General features: G+C 36.4%; 2 protein-coding genes across 4 annotated transcripts in view; one reads left to right on the forward strand and one right to left on the reverse strand.

The window, feature by feature from the left end:
* The window catches only part of LOC311087762 (uncharacterized protein), a 27,019-nt gene extending 20,140 nt beyond the window's left edge, over positions 1–6,879 (reverse strand). Inside the window, exons 1-2 of one of the 3 annotated variants that reach the window (XM_084121166.1) lie at positions 6,660–6,879; positions 6,368–6,408 (exon numbers count right to left, since the gene is read on the reverse strand). In XM_084121166.1, coding sequence (XP_083977292.1) covers positions 6,368–6,408; positions 6,660–6,703 — 85 coding nt within the window. In that variant the 5' untranslated portion in view covers positions 6,704–6,879. Of the gene's footprint in view, positions 1–3,149; positions 3,304–6,367 lie in introns of those variants that run through there. The other 2 variants (XM_084121167.1, XM_084121168.1) reach the window with 2 other exon arrangements.
* Positions 2,607–20,850, forward strand: LOC311087797 (uncharacterized protein). Its single transcript, XM_084121262.1, has 3 exons — positions 2,607–2,703; positions 10,856–11,143; positions 17,552–20,850. Exons 2-3 carry the CDS (start codon positions 11,026–11,028, stop codon positions 18,715–18,717), a joined length of 1,284 nt encoding a protein of 427 aa, XP_083977388.1. The 5' UTR covers positions 2,607–2,703; positions 10,856–11,025; the 3' UTR covers positions 18,718–20,850.
* Positions 20,851–21,106: the final 256 nt, after the last annotated feature.

Raw genomic sequence — 21,106 nt, forward strand, 5'->3', positions numbered from 1 at the left:
CGCGATGTCTGAGACTTTGTGAGACTGAAGGACGAGGGCGGCGGGTAGAATACACCGAACTTGCAAGCGGGATATTCTTCCTACAGGCAGTAAGGGCGGGCGAGAGAGATTCTTCTTCATTCGCCCTGTAATGTGTCATTTAACCATATACCGACTTACGAAGATGATTAATTAACACAAAAACGTTGCCTGGTGTCCCTTTAATAAATGTAAAAAAAGTGCTAAATGTGATGAGGTGTCTTGCAGGGTTGGAATGGGTAGCAAGTGTTTCAGCTTTAAAATATATCAACATTGCTCTAATAAGATCTATATTAGACTATGGGAGTGCTGCATATGGGTCAGCAGCAAAGACAACATTAGCAGAAATGGACATCGTGCAAGCGTGTGCTTACAAATATGTTTGGGGGCAATCAAAACTTCCCCAGTATGTGCACTTCAGGTTGAGGTAGGTGAAATGCCATTGTGGCTTCGACGGAAACAATTTTCAGCAAACTATTGGATAAATCTTAGAGGGCACGAGGATAGTCATCCAACAAAAAAGGTTTTACAGAGGTGCTGGGAAAAGGAGAGAAGAAAGAAAGAAAGTTTTGGCTGGACAGGTGATTTAAAATGTGTATAATAAAATATTTCGTAATACTGTGTTATGGCCTGTACGTTAAACTTTGGAAATTCTTAATGTTTTATCAATTAAAGGATGTAACGGAAATATAGATATAACCAATGAATATTATAAATATCAGAACAACAAGTATCTGAACTATAAAGACAGTATTCAGATTTACAGATGGGTCAAAGGACTTACAATCAGATGCAACAGGATATGCAATAGGAATTAGCAAAAGAACATCTGATAATCTAAATGTTTATGCAGTTGAATTGTGTGCTATAGGTATTGCATTAGCATGGATTGAACGATCCAGAGATAACAACATTCGAGTATGTAGTGATTCTGTATCAGCTCTTATGAGTATGACGACTGGAAAAGCTTGTAGTCATCAAGAAGTGTTATATGAAGTCTTGTTTATAAATTCAAGAGTAAGTAGACAAGGGAAAAATATTACACATATGTGGATACCAGCACATGTAGGCAAACAGGGAAATGAGAACGTATATGGATTAGCAAAAGAGGCAACAAAAAAAAGAGCATGTTGACATTGAAATTAAATTGTCAAAATCAGAAGGGAAGAGTCTAGTGTGGAAAAAGATAATGGAAATATGGCAACATCAATGGGATCATGAAAGTAAAGGAAGACATCTATACATGATTCAAAATAAAGTAGGCATTGTAAGAGAGATGACAAATAGAAGGAAATAACAAGTTATAATAACAAGACTTGGGATTGGGCATTGAACATTAAATTGAACTTAGGAAAACATGTGACGAATGCCAAGAGGAGGAAACAGTCAGTCACATTTGTATGTCATGTAGAAAATTTATTTGGTATAGGACAGTATAATGTATATATATATACAGTACCAGTCAAAAGTTTGGAAACACTACTATTTTTAATGCTTTTGAAAGAAGTCTCTTATGCTCATCAAGCCTGCAGTTAAAAACAAAAAAAAACAAAAAAAAAACAGTAATATTATGAAATATTATTACAATTTAAAATAATGGTTCTCTTTTTTAATATACTTTAAAATGTAATTTATTTTTGTGATGCAAAGCTGAATTTTCATCAGCAAGTACTCCAGTCTTTGGTGTCTTATGATCCTTCAGAAATCATTCTAATATGCTGATTTATGATCAATGTTGGAAACAGTTGTGCTGCTTAATTTTTTTTTTATAACCTGAGATACTTTTTTCAGGATTATTTGATGAATAAAAAGTTAAAAAGAACTGTATTTATTTAGAATAGAAATCTTTTGTAACAATATACACTACCGTTCAAAAGTTTGGGAACAATAACTATTTTTTTTAAAAGAAATTAGTACTTTAATTCAACAAGAATGCGTTAAATTGATAAAAGGTGATGGTAACGATTTATATTGTTAGAAATGTTTTTATTTTGAATAAATGCTGTTTTTATGAATAAATGCTGTTAACGTTTTACTCATCAGTGAATCCTGAAAAAAGTATTCCAAAAAAATATATTAAACAGCACAACTGTTTCCATCATTGATAATAACTGAGTATCAAATTATCATATTAGAATGATTTCTGAAGGATCATAAGACACCAAAGACTGGAGTACTTGCTGATGAAAATTCAGCTTTGCATCACAAAAATAAATTACATTTTAAAGTATATTAAAAAAGAGAACCATTATTTTAAATTGTAATAATATTTCATAATATTACTGTTTTTTTTGTTTTGTTTTTTGTTTGTTTTTTTAACTGCAGGCTTGATGAGCATAAGAGACTTCTTTCAAAAACATTAAAAATAGTAACGTTTCCAAACTTTTGACTGATACTGTATATATATATATATATATATATATATATATATTAGAATGTGGAAAAAGTGAAAAAGGAAAGACATTTTGTTCTATTTTTTAAAGAGGACTGGAAAGACGAGTACAAGTATGAAGTGACGACAGCAGATGACAGTAATGCGACTTTTTGGATGCCAACTGCCGTAAAACACCGAAGAAGAAGAAGAAGAAGAAGAAGAGAGTTCACACCGGATTCACAAAAAAAGTTTGTCCTGAAAGATGGAGCAGTTCACACTTTAAAAGCAGAAGCTGATGTTCATGTTCACCTGTAAGTGCGTTTTATTCTTTGTTGATGTGTTTTCCAGTTTCTATCGTTTTATTTATGTTGTAGCAACGCTGTTTCAAACACATACAAACTTTATTTTAATCCCACCAGCGAACTTTGAATGTTGGTGTTTATTAGAGCATGTTTACTCACATGCTCGCTTGGCAAAAGGAACGTTACGTAACGTTAGAGAGAGAAAGAGAGAGTGAGAGTGAGTGAGTGAGTGAGTGAGTGAGTGTGTGTGTGTGTGTGTGTGTGTGTGTGTGTGTGTGTGTGTGTGTGTGTGTGATCAAATAAACCCTTCGAGGATTGTAATATAATGAGTTAGAACGATTGTATGAAACGCATGAACTTTTTGCGTGTTTTAACATAAACAGCAGTAACGTACCATTTACAAATAATAGCGTATGTTTATAAAAATAATGAGACATCTACAAAAAAGAACATACCACTCTGAAACGTCCTGTAACAGCCGTTCGTGCACAAGTTCTGCTCGATTCCTCTCCACTAATATTCTCTGATAATGCAATATTGACGCCTGTGTTTACATTACACCGGAGCACATGCAACTGCTGTTATGGTAACGGCGTGACGTTTCCGGACAGCGTGAACCAGAGGCGTGAACTAGGTTCGAACTTAGCGAATCACAACACAGACTGGGCCAAGCTGACCAATCAGAGCCCGTCGTGTATTTCTGAGGGAGAGGCTTCTTATAACCAGGAAATCATCAGACCGGAGGGGTATTGCACAAAAGTAGAATTAAGAAAGCCAGGATAACAGAACAGTCGCGGCTTGACCTAGTTTAATCAGTGCATCCTGACTTAATCCGTTGCACGTTTGCTGAGCCAGGATGAGAACGCGCGGATATGTCAAGCCAGGTGTATATAGTTTGGATAAATGCACGTTCACGGCATTCTTAAAAAGATAACGAAATCGATCACAGAATCACCGATGCAAAAATGGACAAAACCCGTGCGGCATACTTTTCGCCTAATGAGCAACAGCTTCTTATGGAAACGTATGAAGAAATGAAACATATAATATGTAAAAAAGGCAATACAGCTGCTGTAATAAAGCAAAGAGAGAATGCATGGCAAACAATAGCGGACCGACTGAATGCGTAAGTAGTCCAAATAATAACCAGTGCTAACACAATGTATTAATCATCATATTTTTTTCTCTCCAAAGCTCCAAGCTGACAAGTGATAACAGCAAAATAATAAAAGAAAATTATCCCAAAACCATTGTGGTCTTGTAACTTTTTTTATGAATGTCAAGTACACTTTATAGTTATTGATCCAGTGAAGTGGAACTAGAATTTGGGAAGATAACCACAGTGTGTGCTACCGATGCCAAATAAAATGCATGTACACATGAAAAAGTTATATAGCCTCCTTTATTAAGGGATGGGCTAAATCAAAACTAAATTAACTGAAATAATTTGCAATGCATTGTTCTCTAAAAAGTCTACCATTTCTGTTATCTGGGAATATGGCAGCATTGTCCCAATCAACATCCAAAGCAACTGTGGGAGCCCTTTCTTTTCTTAGGCTGGCAATATTGTGCAGCACTGTGCAGGCAACATTCACGTCACATGCTCTGTCTGGGGAGACCCTCAGGTGGTGCAGGCACTGAAATCGTGATTTCAGGAGGCCGAAGGTCCCTTGGCCTTTGGAATTAAAATAGCCCCACATCATCACATAGCCTTCACCACACCTAGAGATTGGCATGGAGTACTTTCCATAAGATCATCTCTCAATGCAAATCAAACCAGCTATTAGGCTAACTGAAATAAAACCATGCCAATCTCTATGTATGGTGAAGGCTATGTGATGATGTGGGGCTATTTTAATTCCAAAGGCCAAGGGAACTTTATCAGGATGCACAGTATCCTGGATCCATGAAGTAACTGGCCTTTAAAAATAAAAATCTGCCTGCCTCTATGGGAATTTAACATAGGGGTGTCCAGACTTATGCACCCTGTATTTTAAAGAAGAACATTTATTTATTTACGATACATTATTCATTCACAAAGAAAATTGGTGTCCTTAAATGTTGGATGTTTCCTAATTTCTTTAGTTAAGGCATTAAGTTCAATTTCCAAAAGATGATTTTTTTATTCCTCTTTTTAGTCAACTTTAGCATGGGTGTCTAAACTTATGCATAGCACTGTATCTCATCAACTGCAATAAAATATAATATATTGATAATTTTTTCTCATTCAGCAGTACATTTCTACTCTATACTTGCATATATAGATATTTAGTCTATATTCTATTTATCATATTGTATAGTATAGTTATTTTGCACTGTGTTGGCATTCATTGTGGACAGCAAAGTAATAATTGCTCAGGAAAATCTGCTTTCCTCACTAGGTGTATGACAATAAATGCTTTAAATCTCGAATAATATATATATTCATCAAACCTCTGACAGTGAAATGAACAGCAGTTTTCAATAATAACTAAAATAACAGTACGCATACTTAGATGAATGACAGTATATCTAGTATTTAATGCAGGACCATGAAGTGACTAAAACACAATATCTAGTAGGATTTAGGGAGGAACTAGCCGATAAATCACTAGGATTAATCTTAGCCTGGTTGTTAGCCTGCTCCGGAGCAGGCTAGCTGCAAAGTGTAAATCTCCATAGTAACTTAATGTAGATTAATTTAGCCTCCCTTCATGCAACCGAGTCAGGGCTAAATTCAGCCAGGATAACTGGAAAATCCCAGCTTAATCCCTTATCTTGCTTTTGTGCAATACCCCTCGGTTTACGAAAAGGGACACAGTGGTGTAGAATAAAGGTAAATTATCTGAAAAATGTTTTTTCTTTTTTTTTTATTAAAATGAATTTAATAACACATGTTAGACTGCATCCTATAAACACAATCAAGCCTTCGAAAAAAGCTAATCAACCACCCATTTAACTGCTGCTGAAAATACTAGATATTTTGTAAGTCTTGAAGGCTTATAGGGCTATTTTGAACCAATAATAGGACCAAAAAACAGTTGAGGGAGAGCATTTAGCATCTGACTCCTTTTAAGTTTTTGTTGTACTTTAACATACGTGTCAGTATCTAGATTGTACATTAGGATACTTTAATATCTCTATTAAGTTCAGTTAAGTTATAAGCTCTCAGATGAGACAAAACATGTTAGAACACACTAGTAGATCAGTGTATGTAGTGGGAATAAGTGTGTGTGTGTCCTGTAAAGCAAATGGCACAGATGTGTGTTAGAGGTGTAAGAGACACATCAGTCCTCAATCTGCATAATGACGATTCCCTGCATACATTAGCATACTGAGATGATGAAGTCCATTGTCCCACATTTAATTCACATGTACTTCTAAACTGATAACTGTTGTACTGGGGCAGTAAATATAGTTCTACCCATTTTCACGTCAATAGTTCCTGTTTTCACCTCATTTATTATGCTGATGTCTTCAGATCTCCTGTAAATTGTGTGGTGAGATCTGGTATTTATCTCCCTTCCTGAACTATCGAAAAGTAGCTAGGTAGTCTTTTGCTGTCAGGTCAGAATAGGATTAAATCCTCACTAGCTTGTTTAATCTATACCAGTAAATCTAGGTGTGTCCCTACACTGTCGTGTAACAATAACAATTATTGACAACTAGACACATTAATCAAATTCATGCTTACCCTCCAGCAGAATCTTTCCTGGATCCTTCATTGTCCTTGATCTTGCAAGATATAATATAATGCTCCGTCTATTAGGCCTACTTGTCTAGAACTGTCTTTGTAAGCTGAAGTAAAACTTAACAGTGTTTGTCTTTATAAAATAAAAAATTATTTGAACAAAAGATAAAAATACTGGTTACACAATAATTAATATTTGTAGCAAATCATCAAAAGGTTACAGGTTATAAGACTTCAGCTTATCCAATCTCAACAGGGCAGTCCTGTACGAGTGAATATTACACAGGCTAATTACCTTGTAAGCAGTTCAAACAATAGATGTAAAAAATAACTTCTCATCCGAGGTTTTCAAGTTAAGATAATACAGCAGAGCAATATAAGCAAAAATAATCTCAGTTAATAAACTGAACTGGAAGAGAGCTGATTTCTTCCCAGGGATGCACACGACATCAAAATAAAAAATGCAACAACCAGCAGTCAATGAAGCAGTCATATATATAAGGAACTGTGTTATATTGTTCCTATGCAGTTTCTTGGGTTTTTTTCCAGAGGAACTAAATCATGTGACATCAACCTTCTTCTGGTGTCGACATTGTTCCCCATATATGGGCATTCTTCCGTCCTTTCCGTCTTCTGCGCTTCGGGCCTCTGTGTGAGTGTGTGCGTGTGTATGTATGTATCTGGAAGTGTATTTGTAGGTTCAAAATATCAATCAAAATTCAAATAATTCCCTACAATTGACACTTTAAGCTCATTTCACTGGTCTAAGACTAAGGGTAATTTGTTGATTACAAATATGTACGTTTTTCTGACTATTATTAATATTTATTTTTGAATGTACAATACATCATTTGTGTTCTTTTCTGTATTGCTAGATATAGGCCTATATTTTAATTAGCGGTGGGAATTTTTAGGCAACTCACGAATCCGATCCGATCCTGAGAGTCACGATCCGATTACTTTTTTTCTTATTAATTAATTCGTTTACCAACTTGAAAATCTTAATCTTTTTTTATCACATATGTAATTATTAGTACTTTTTGAAAGATTTACAATTGAAAAATGAAATTGAAATTAATTAATTTTAAACTAATATAGCTTGAAAGCATTAAAGCAAGTAGTAAATAATAAAGAGGAACAAATAAACTAGGGGTGTCCCCGACTATGGATTTTCATCGTCGAATCAGAATCGTCATGTCTTGCCTATAGTCGACTAATAGTCGAATCATGTGTATGGGGGTGGGGCTGGGGGCGGGGCTTTAACATATCAAAGCCGCGATGTACAGAAAATCACACAAAGATATAGAAGAAAATGTATAAAAACATTTTGGATCAATAAAACTAAGAAATAACATAAATAACTCCAGAAAGGCCAAAGACAGGATTTGCATTTCACATACAAATCAAATTAAATCGGCGAAATTACCTGTGCGAGCAGGCTCTATACACCACAACATCGATAAACCAAAAAAATAAACAATTAATTTACTAAATTAAATTAGAACAGAATATACCTTTCTAATAAATAAAAATACAAAACAAAATAAATCAGAATCAAGTCACAAGATGAGCAAATGTGTGCAAAATGCCTAAAGTGCAGGGGAACATATATTCAAAACACAAGCCACAAATAGTTTAGATTAGATAACCCTGACGGATCAATAAATAAAATAAAAATAAAGAAATTATTAAAATAACGATAGTAGCCAGAATTTTCAACTTTGTCTTTTTAACTGCAGAAACAACAATAAATGCTAAACTGGAGTGGCAGTCTTTTTAGCTAAAAATGTTCACACTTTTCAAGTCTTTTCAAATTTTGCACGCGGATAAAATACATTCTAACGTGAAACTTGTTAACGTTGGCCGGCAGAAGTGCGATCATGGTTTTCCTGATGCTAAATCCAGCCTTGGAGAATATCCTTTCTGATGGTGTACATCCACACTTTAGATTTTCTTATCCCAGACATTGTTATTTTAAAGATTTAAATCCTTGCCGCCAAGACGCTCCTCTGTCGGTTACGGATTGAAAGTGAAACTCAAATCTGTCACGCGGACGCGGGGTGTTTGGATTTATTCACGCACGTTAAAAAATATTTATTAAAAGCTTATTTCTTTGCACATTTTTATATACAGCATTATCATAATAGGCTGAATATTAACGTATTGACAGAAAACCGGTAGTTCTATGTGAAATCAGACATTGAGTGCCCTCATATAGCCAAAGTGGCATGATCATCGTTTCGTAACACCTCTGCGAAGATTCGACCGTGAGATCGGTAGTCGAATCAGGCTCCTCCAATCGAAGCATCGAATCTTCGACTATTTGGGGTCACCCCTAAAAGAAACATTACAAGCATCATTACAAGCGTAACATCAAGCAAAGCGCACGTTTCTCACAGAGCATATCCTGTGCAATCAAGCCCACGAATGTCCTTGTAATTCGCTTCAACCTTTCCAACCTTCATGAAAGATTATTTTATGGATGGTTCAAGTGTGTGTGTGTGTGTGTGTGAGTGAGTCTGTGGTTAAAAACTAAGTTCAGAATCAATCCAGATTAGTTTGAGAGAGAATCGTGATGCATCCGAGTTTCAATTTTTCCACACCTTTAATTTTAATGAAGAAGCAGGATAATGTTCAGGTTAAAGGTGCCTTATGTAAAAATTGAGGTAAAAATATCCAAAAAATGAGCTACATGCATCAAAAGAATGAGAAGAAATAAGGGCGATGATGTCATTAAAAAAATGTCAAGTTATAGTGCTGCAGAGATATCAACCTGAATTAGCATTAGCATTAATAGCCATGGCCCGACAGGTGTCGTAATACCAGTTTCGGCCATGGGAGGCGGTATGCCGGCAACATAACCACCAGCCAAACATGCAATACACGAATAACTCGCACGGCTTGTGGGCGTACTTGAACCTGATGTCAATCGTGTGGAAAGTAGCCTACAGCCCACTACTACATTCAAATAAAATATGATAAAAAAGGAACAGAACCAGAGTAAACATTGGCACTGCTTTCCATCGCTGGAGACAACTAATGGACATGAAAAAAATGAGGTTTGACTTCGAACTTGCAACATTTCTTTTGGATTGGTAAGTAAGATGCTGTTAGTATTTCGTTAGAAGTTTGTTTTATATGTTTGTGTAGATTTTCGGGAAGTTATAACATAGAAATGTATCGAAGGCTGTTCGATAAACGTATATAACGTTCATAAATACAGTATTGTAATATAGTACACATAGCACAATCTCTATTGCTCTTTTTTTCTTGCCAACTACGTGACCTATATTATGTATATTAAATGGCTTTCCTGAGGTAAATCTGACATAATTGTTCTCCAGCTGTGTTATTGACCTCTTCACGATGATAAAAAACACTGATTGGTCGATATTATGTATGAGGAATACATTTTGGTAAGTTGTAGCCTAACGTTACTGTATCTTTCAGTGTTCGTGATTTTTTTACTATTAGCTAGTAGAGATGATCGGTTCACATGCGCTAGGGATCTGTCGTGTAACATTTACAAGCGCCAAAACGGTATTTAATTGACAGAATCTGAGAGCTGAGATTTTTTTATATCATAACTAACCTGCTCTGTCTAGTCTGTCGGTCTCCGTGTCCTCTTTGCTTCGCGATTTTTCTGTGCGTGAGAAAATTGATGTGTGGGGTGAGAGCGTGTGAAAAGTGTTTGCGTGTGTCTCACGGTTAATGCGTGAGAGTTGGAAGCTCTGGTTACGTTGGCGCTAGCTTGGTCAACATCAGCGAATGCTGTCTGTCAAATTAATGTAATTCAAACTAACAATAAAAATGTAATATGAACAAAACGAATATGAACATATTCACTGGTAAAGGTGAAGGGGAGTAGCTTGAAGATATTCATACTCTAGAGTAGACCAACTCACTTTCTGGAGGTATACTGCCCCCATCTGGTATGGAATGTGGAGTATGAATTTATTTATTTTTACACAAGGCACCTTTAAGGCCGTGTGTCCACCAAAACATTTTTTTTCACGCGGCTCGTGTATTTTTCCAATTGTTTTCAATGGGAGCGCCACATTTTTTAATTTAACGTGTGTATTTAACATTCAAACGTTGAACGCTCAGCGTTTTTTTTTTTACTGGTCGCAGAGAGTTGAAGAATGTTCAACATTGGGTAAAACGAAGCGCTCATCACTGTCACTTTTTACCCAGCCTTCCAATCACAGTGGAGGAGGGGCGGGACTAATACCACACCGACCAATCGCCACATTCTGCTTGTACAACGTCAACGGATGACAACACTGATATTCCCTATCATAACAAGCACTGAAAAAACTAAAACTAGCGTTTTTAGCACAGCTTTGGTGGACAAGTGGCCTTAGTAATAAAATAACTTGTGAATTAGCATCAGTTACTTTACAATATACAGACAAACAGGCATAAATGCTTAGATGTGATATTTAGTACAAAAACAGACTCTGTAACTGATATAATTTTTGACTTTGTCAGATCAGCTCCTCCCACAGTGGAATGCATCATCAGTGAAGCTCCTCCCACAACAATCACATCATCAGCGAAGCTCCTCCCACAACAATCACATCATCAGTGAAGCTCCTCCCACATTAATTCAGCAATAAATACTGGAATATTCCCATCAGCTACAAGTGAAGACGAGCACAATGCATCAGGAAGAGCTGAAATCTGTAAAGACTGAGTTTATTAAAGAGGACAGTGAGAACATGAGTGATCCAGAACCCTGCAGAATGAAACACACTGAAGATCCTGAAGAACAAAGAGGTTAGTGTTTATTCTTCATTCATTCATGATGCTGAAGAACATTCATGTTAGAAACATTCAAGCACTTCAACACATGTGCAGTTACACTATGAAATGGTAATGTTTGTTTTCAACAAATGGTCAGTAAAGGTCATAAATATTATTTTAGCTCTTTTTTGTTACATTTATCTGGTTCAACAATTTTTTGCAACAATGTTGCCAATATTGTAGACATTTTTTCAATATAGTTACCATTATAATTATTTTTGCAATATACAGTTAACGTCAAACTGTATCAAGTAAATTAACTTTCCAGAAAGGCTGACATTGTTGTAATCATAATTTAAGCAAACTCTGATTAATAGTTACTAATAAAGTTGTATTTATCATAAATTATAGAAGTTATTCATATTTATTGAGATTCTTCTTCTTATAATAACCTTAGTATCCGGTCAACACGGTACAGTTTGTGTAAAAACAGAGACAATGGATTGAGATTATTTTCTTGTCCTCCCATCATGCAGTAGAAAAGAGCCCAGATGATGTCACTTCATGGGTGTCACAGTTTTAAGAAATGCTCTGTTTTTAAGGGAGGAGGAAAATCATGTCAGAAGAAACAGGGATGAGATAAACATGTAGGACACAATTATATAATAATAAAAATAGTTAAATTAGAAGTTAAAGCTAGGATGCTCCGATACCACTTTTTCCAGAATCGATCCGATACCAAAAATTCTGAGTATCGACCGATACCGATCCGATACCAATACCAGTGCAGTTTTTTTTAATCAAGTATAATTTCTCTGTGTTGAACTGATAATCACTATTTTGTGTGTTAAACACAATCTACTTAATACAGACAACTTCATTATAAAGAAAAACGACAACAACAACAAAATATATGATCATAATCTGACATAAATGCTATTATGAACTAGATTAGTGGATCATTCAGCAGTAAAATTTAGTCTAGAAAAATCACGAGTGCACAATAATTGTATAAAATCTGAACATCTGTGAAAAAAATGTTTAGTGGGGAACAAATTAGAGACAATAAGTGTAACACTAAATCTGGTAAAACGTTACACATTGCTCTTTGTATCGTTGTTAAATACATTCATGAAAAACAAGATAACAAAAATCAAAAATATCAATTATATATAGCCTACTATAAAATGTAGACATTTTTTAAATGTATAGCACAGCTGTTTAATGAGGTAGCAACACATGATAGATAGGACAGAACAAGAATGGCTATTAATAATCTTTCATTGCGTCACTGTATTATGTAAATATTACAATATGATATAATACAATACACTGTAAATATTGTATTTATTAGTAAGTTGCTTTAGATAAAAGCGTCTGCTAAATGATTAAATGTAATGTAAATGTCATTGTAACCACCCCAAACTCACAATAAGAGTGATTCACAGGTTCTCTACTGGACCAAAGATTTTCGGTGGGTCAAAAACCAAGACACTCAAGTACCCAAAACTCTTTAGATTACAATTTTATTTGTTTAGACAATCATAATATTAAAACCCAGGGGGGCAGTAGGTTAATGCAATCATGACAGGTACAATTCAACTCAGATACTTAGTTAATGATAACCAGCAATAAGTTACCTTAGAGAATAAGACATCAAGAAACAGGATAATATATTCAGCATTAAATCAATTCATATGATCACCTCTCATGCATAATTTCATTGCACTGCAAACCTCAAAGTCATATTAAATACCACACCAATAAATACACACACCAAATATCAATCAGGACAGACCATCAATACCACTCATGCTAAATACATAGCCGTCGTCAATATACAGTATAAGCGTCATATAACCTGCCCACCCCCTTACTCACACACGCGCTCACTTTACAAATAAATAACGCTGGGGGACCAGTAGTTTCACACATAAATTAGGACCTACCTGGCGAACAAGGCAATACCAACACATACATCAACAACCAATACAACAGTAAAAAATAAGAATATACTGCTGGCTACGTGGGTAACCGGGGTAAACTTAAGAGGGGAAAACCCCAGCAAAATGTCCCTCCCAGTCGATTCGCACGCGTCGCACAACCAACCCACCTTCCGGCACAGCAGCCTCGGCAAGGAACTCAGCAGCAGCAACAAGAAAAACCCTCCCAAACAACAAATACATCATACCTTTATAGTTTTGATCTCTGATTGCTAATGCAACACAGGTGTTTCTCTCCCCCAGCACTTAATGAGGAAAACACGGTGGACGCTACTAGTATCGCCACTCCCCTTATTTGGGATGAGCAGCTTGCATCATCTGGCGGATTAAACAACTCCACAAACAGCATTACCAGCTTCAAGTCAAGTCACCTTTATTTATATAGCGCTTTTTACAATACAGATTGTATCAAAGCCGCTTTACAGTGATAATGGGAAAATAACAAAGTTAGTTTCTGTTCAGTTCAGTTCTAATAAAGTCGTGACAATGCAGGAAGGTCAAAAATATTGTTGAATATTAGGTGTCCCCAAATAAGAAAGCCAAGAGACAAAGGCAACAGTGGCAAGGAACCAAAACTCCATCAGTGAAAGAATGGAGAAAAAAACCTTGGGACAACCCAGGCTCAGTTGGGGGCCAGTTCTCCTCTGGCCAATAAATGAACAGTGTATGATTGTGATCCAGGCAGCGTTACAGGTCAGAAGTCAGACTGGATCATAACATTCAGAATATTATCCAGTTCCATCTAGTAGGGCTGAAACGATTAGTCGAAAGTAAAAAAATGTCGACAAAATATCTTTGTTGTCGAGTAGTCGTTTGATCTCACGTGACCTAATGTAAGGGCCTGCAATATCGTGATTTGACCGCTGCGGCGCTGTAGCGCTAGGGTCTAATGCAGCCCTTACCAATGCTATTGTGGTACAAGAAAACAACGCGAAATATATAGGAGTGCAAACTAGCTAGGTGTGTGAAAGTTTCACAATACTTCAAACCAAGAAAGCTGTCGTGTGCAATACATGCAAGGTGGAACTTGCTTTTCACGGGAGCACAACATGCATGTTAAAGCACTTAAAAAGGAAACACCCTGGCATGAGACGAGCCAGTGAGAGGTGAATATTCTCCAGCTGGAGCTAAATAACTAGCAGTAAATCTCTTTATTAGAGAATGCAATAAAACTAATAATAGTAATAATATTAACAATAATAATAGAATTACACATAGAATAAAGCTTGATCGAGCTTAGGAGTCAGGGCTTTTTTTATTATTGTAACACTATAAGGTATTACGGTCTTATCACTTGCCTGTATTTTGTTCCATATTCATGAAGACTTACAAAAGGAGATGTTATGAAGAATATCATGACAGTTACTTTTTTATACTGTAAATTAAAAGGTGAATGAGAATGTCTCTGTCAGCTCAATTGTCATGTCAATTTTTATTTTATTTTATTGTATACTTATAATACTTGTTTGCAGATAACGTTTGTCTGTAATTCAGCTGATTAATTTTTGTTTATTTTTTTCTATTGAAAGAGAACAGAATTTTTAAACAGTGCTTTGAGAGCATTTTTGTGTGATTTGAGTTGGACAGAAATCTGAAAACTTAAAGAGAATGACCTGTTTAGTTGTCTCAAAGTTCATTAAAACAACCATTTCAAAAGAAGAAAGTGATTTTCTTTTTTTATATTATAGTTAAAATATGTATAACTCAGTGTTTTAACTAAATGAAAAAGTTGAATAATCGTTCAAACTTACTGATTAGTGGGCGAAATTATCGACGATTAGGTTATTAATCGTTCTAATAATCGTTAGATTAATCGATTATCAAAATAATCGTTGTTGCAGCCCTACCATCTGGTTGAAGATTGGAGTCATCACACTGGTATGGAGATGAGTTTCATTCGATGAATCATGAATGACTTAATGTAGTTGAACTGAATGTACGAAGGAAACTGCTGAAATAACTACAACATTAATAACACTGAAATAAGTGTGCGTGGTTTATCTATCTATCTATCTATCTATCTATCTATCTATCTATCTATCTATCTATCTATCTATCTATCTATCTATCTATCTATCTATCTATCTATCTATCTATCAATCAATCAATCAATCAGATGCGCATTAAAGTTGCGTTCATAATCGTTAATATAGCAAAAGTAGACACCCGGCACGTTTTCTTTCAGAATCATAAGGAAAATGTTCAGTATAAAGAGAACAAAGAGGGCTTTTCTTACTATTCCATGAGGAAAAGTTAGTTAAGGTTTAGTTGGGAAAGTTCATGGTATTTTTAGTCTCACCATGGAAGGATGTTTAATGTACCAGGAACACTTTAAGGTTATGTATCCATTAACACTATTCTACAAAAATGGCCTTTTTAAATCTTGGCTTATATGCATTTCTACAAATGCTAATTTATAGGCTATTAAAATATATTTTTTATAACAATAGATTCATTAAAAACAAACATGAACTAACATTAAAGGGATACTCCAAATTTTTTTGGAAATAGGCTTATTTTACAACTCCCCCAGAGTTAAACAGTTGAGTTTTACCGTTTTCGAATCCATTCAGCCGATCTCCGGGGCTGGCGGAACCACTTTTAGCATAGCTTAGCATAGATCGTTGAATCGGACAAGACCGTTAGCATCTCTCTCAAAAAAATTACCAAAGAGTTTCAATATTTTTCCTATTTAAAACTTGACTCTTCTGTAGTTACTAAGACCGACGGAAAATGTAAAGTTGCGATTTTCTAGGCTGATATGGCTAGGAACTAAACTCTCATTCCTGCATAATAATCAAGAAACTTTGCTGCTGTGCCATGGGTCCAGGAGGCGTAATGATATGACGCAGCGCCTGAAAATAGGTCTAATAGGTTAGTCAAACTTAGTCATGGTCACATTGGAAGTTACTGAGCTGGGGACTATTTTCAGGCGCTGCGTCATATCATTACGCCTGCTGGACTCATGGTAAAGAAATCTTTCTTTCTTTCTTTCTTTCTTTCTTTATTGTATTTATATAGCACAATTCATTGCAACTGCAGTTGCACCAATGTGCTTTCCAGAGATATAAATATTTAAAAATAAATACATAGACAACATAACACAAAAACAACATAAAACAACTACAGAGAATTTTGACTCAATGCCCAGAGGAATTAAAAGCCTGAGTTGATAGATGAGTTTTTAACAATGATTTAAAACTCAAAATAGTCTGAGCCAATCTGATGTGAACTGGTAACAAATTCCAAAGTTTTGGGGTAGCGATCGAGAAGGCGACCCCTAAGTTTTAATCTAGATCTTGGAATCGTTAAAAGAGACTGATCGGAAGACCGCAGGGATCTATTTGATGTATAACGTTTCACTAAGGAATCAAGATATGTGGGTACCAAACAATTTAAGGATTTAAAAACAAACATTAAAAGTTTATATCCTATACGGAAACGGATCAGCAACCATTGAAGTGAGTACAAAATTGGTGTAATGTGCTCACGCTTTCTTGTACCTGTCTATTTAGCCTATCGGCCGCATTTTGGACTGTCTGCAAACACGCCAAGAGTATTACAGTAATCGAGTCGGGAAAAGATAAAGGAAAAAGTTATCCACTTTCTCAAGGTCATTAAAAGAAAGCACTTAAACTTGTATAGAAGTCTCAGATTAAAAAAGCAGGATTTAACAACATTATTTATTTGCTTATCAAATTTGAGTTCTTTGTCAAAAGTATGCCTAAGTTCTTCACAAACGCCTTATTGTACTTAGCCAAAGGACCAAGATTAGAATTGAGAGAAACTGAATTTTCAATTTGTCATTACGTTTCCGATCATTTAAAGCCATCCAGCTTTTTACGTCAAGCAGATTTAAGGCGTTCTTGTTATTCTTTTTGAATGGCAGATAAATCTGCGTGTTGTTGGCATAACAGTGAAAAAAGACACCATGTTTATTGAAAATAGATCCCAAAGGGAGCATGTTTAACAAAAACAAAAGGGGAGCAAGAATGGACCCTTGAGGTACACCACAAGTAAGTGGAGCTGAAGTCGACAAACATTCGCCAAGTTTAACTGCAAAACTACGGTTTCGTTAGATAGGACTTAAACCACTGAAGGGCCATTCCTCGCACTCCAACATGGTGTTCCAATCGAGAGACCAATATGTTATGATCCACTGCATCAAATGCCGCACTAAGATCTAATAATACCAAAATTGTTGAGGATCCCGAATCAGCACTTAATAGAATATCATTATGAGCCTTTAAAAGAGCAGATTCTGTGCCTATTTTCCCCCTCCGCTGCGCGTCGGACGGTTCACGCCTCGCTGTCGTCCATTAATACCTGACAACGGACACCTCATCGGGCATTAACCCTTACTTATGTCCTCTCACTTCATATTTCTCTTTTTGAATTATTTTGAAAATAAAAATATTTTTTCTTTCTTTCATTTCAGACCTGATAGAAGTGAAAGAGGAGAGTGAAGAACTAAGTGAAGTGGAGGAGAAACATCATGTACAACCTGTAGAAAAACCTTTGAGTCGTTTAAAGACTAAAAATAAATTTTTAAAGAAAAGAAGAGCCAAGAAATCTGCAAGCTGCACTCACTGTGGGAGGAGTTTCTCTACAAAATATAATCTTGAGATGCACATGAGAATTCACACCGGAGAGAAACCACACACATGTGATCAATGTGGGAAGAGATTCACACTAAACTCATATCTTAAGAAACACATGAGAATTCACACCGGAGAGAAGCCGTACACCTGTGATCAGTGTGGGAAGAGTTTTACACATAAAGTAAATCTTAAGGAACACATGAAAATCCACACTGGAGAGAAACCGTTCACCTGTGATCAGTGTTGGAAGAGTTTCACACAAAAAGTAAATCTTAAGGAACACATGATGATCCACAATGGAGAGAAACCGCTCACTTGTGATCAATGTGGCAAAACATTTATTAAGGCATCAAACCTGAAGACACACCAGACAGTTCATACGAAGGAGAAGCCGCATACATGTTCTGAGTGTGGAAAGAGTTTTTCACAGCTGTCAACTTTACATATACATCGTAAAATTCATACTGGTGTGAGAGAGTACATGTGCTTTGAGTGTGAGAAGACTTTTACTACAGCTCAATGTTTGAAACAGCACCAGAGGATTCACACTGGAGAAAAACCTTACAAGTGTTCACACTGTGACAAGAGATTCAGTCTGTCACAACATCTGAAAACACATGAGATGGTCCACACTGGAGAAAAACCTTACAAGTGTTCACACTGTGACAAGAGATTCAGTCTGTCACAACATCTGAAAACACATGAGAGGATCCACACTGGAGAAAAACCTTACAAGTGTTCACATTGTGACAAGAGATTCAGTCTGTCATCATCTCTGAAAAGACATGAGAGGATCCACACTGGAGAAAACCCTTACAAGTGTTCACACTGTGACAAGAGATTCAGTCAGTCAGCAAATCTGAAAACACATGAGAGGATCCACACTGGAGAAACCCCTTACAAGTGTTCACACTGTGACAAGAGATTCAGTCAGTCAGCAAATCTGAAAACACATGAGAGGATCCACACTGGAGAAAAACCTTACAAGTGTTCACTGATTTAAAAAACAAAAAACCTTGTTATGTGTTCTGTGCTAGAATAACTGAGACTTGTTACAACACTTGTATACTGTTGCCCTCTTGCTGGTCTGATTGCTTCTAATGTTCTAATTTTTTTAGTCACTTTGGATAAAAGCTCGTCCTAAATGATACAATGTAAATGTATGTCGTTCACATGTAATCAGCCACATTCATGTGCTGTATGTGGAAAGAGTTTTTCACTTCTGCAATCTTAACATACACATCAGAAAACTCATACTGGTGTGAGAGAGTACATGTGCTTTGAGTATGAGATGACTTTTACTACAGAGAAATGTTTAAAACTGCACCAGAGAATTCACACTGGAGAAAAACCTTACAAGTGTTCACACTGTGACAAGAGATTCAGTCAGTCATCAAATCTGAAAACACATGAGAGGATCCACACTGGAGAGAAGCCGCACACGTGTGATCAGTGTGGGAAGAGTTTCTTTATTAAATTTCAGCTGAAGCCAGGGCTCGACATTAACACTTGTCCGGGACAAAAAGTGGATCTTTTGAAGGGGCAAGTGAATGAGAATTTTACTTGCCCGACCTGAGGAGTAGCCTGATTAAAATGTCAGTAATAAAAAATAACTAGGTAAATGTAAGTGGAGATTGATAGTGGTGTAAGACTGGTGCCAAAATGGCTGAACCCACTCAATCACACTTGAATGGTCAATTCACCTTATTTTTATAGCGCTTTTAACAATATAGATTGTTTCAAAGCAGCTTTACAGAGATACAAGGATAGGTTAAAGTAACAGAGATTGTTTTAGCTTTACAGCAGCTCAAGAATAAAGTTATTGTCCAGCTAAAGTTAGATTTGATTGATTCACTTCTGTCGCACCGATCATTAGTTATTAACTTATTGGCCACTTACATAACACTGTTCTAACTGAAAACCCTTAATGCAATCCGGCCGCTCATATGCACAAAACATGCCTGGTGGCTCAAGAACGCAAACCATGAAATAGGTTCCAAGATACAAGCCTTGAAAAATGTATAATACCGAATTTTGTATCGCTTCCGCGTAGCCATTTGAACCGGAAATGATCCCAACAATACTTTATCTGTACAGAGGTAGAGACTAGTTGACTCTTCAGGACTGCGTTGTCGTCGTGTCCAGGCGCAGGTCCTTCATCAGATTCGGATAAGGCCTGGATCAGGTGGACGGTGGTAAACCTCGGGATAAACCGAGAGACCAATATTAGCATAGACGCCATCCCTCTTATGATGTACCAAGTGGATCAGGGTGTATGAGAAGTGTTCCCGATTCCGGCTGATCTAAACTATGCAGCCTAACATTGAATTATATAAATCTATAATGTGTTATGTGTATGCTAGGCCAAAGAGATTTGTTTTTAGTCTAGCTTTGAACTGACAGAGTGTGTCTGCTTCCCAGACAATGTTAGGAAGACTGTTCCAAAGTTTTGGTCCTAAATAGGAGAAGGATCTACCGCCAGCAGTCGATTTCAATATTCTGGGTATTATCAACTGGCAGGAATTGTGAGATCGCAATAGACGTGAAAGACTATAATGCGTTAAGAGGTCGCTCAAGTACTGCGGAGCTAAACCATTTAGTGCTTTGTAAGTGATAAGCAATATTTAAAAATGTATACAATGTTTAATAGGGAGCCAATGCAGTGTTGACAGAACCGACAATAAACTGATAAAGTTTAGTAGACTGATTTCAGATGATTATTGAGTCTCCAGCAAGAGTCTCCTTTCCTGCCAGACCTGTTTTCTTTATTGTGTTTTAAATGAGTCAGATCACTGAGATTCTCACCTTTCGGAGCCCAGACGTTGAATCGTTAGGTTGATTGACTTTCACCTTTTGTCTTTAATGGCTCTGTGATGGCCCTTGGAACCGGAGTTCCTGGCCAGTATCAGCATTTGAATAGGTATGCTGATTAAATTGAGACTGGTAACACGTTGGGGTCTGGGGCGGGTTCCTTAACCTGTATACCCATTCACATGCTTTGTTTGAATTTGTCTCCACCCCCAAAAGTCCCTCCTCCTAAAATGGCTATAAGATACCATGTAAAGTTATGTTAGATTAAACGACTTTGGAAGAACTGCAGCCACATCAACGCGAAGTCCTCAATAAAGAATTACTTCTTGAACGTGATCCCAAACGTCTCCTGGTTTCTGCTTCGACAAAGAAAAACTTTCCAACAGTAGCATGTACAGCATGAACAGCAACGGTCCTAATACTGATCCTTGTGGTACACCATACTGAACCTTTGATCAATAAGTATAACGTATTCCACTGAAGGCAAGTTTGAAGAGAACCCAAGTGCAGTTTATTTACAAACAAAATCAAACATGAAACAAAAGAATGGCATGGCATGAACTTGTAAGGACCACCCATTG

Source organism: Abramis brama, assembly GCF_963993115.1.
Source record: "Abramis brama genome assembly, chromosome: 1".
Lineage (NCBI taxonomy): Eukaryota > Metazoa > Chordata > Actinopteri > Cypriniformes > Leuciscidae > Abramis > Abramis brama.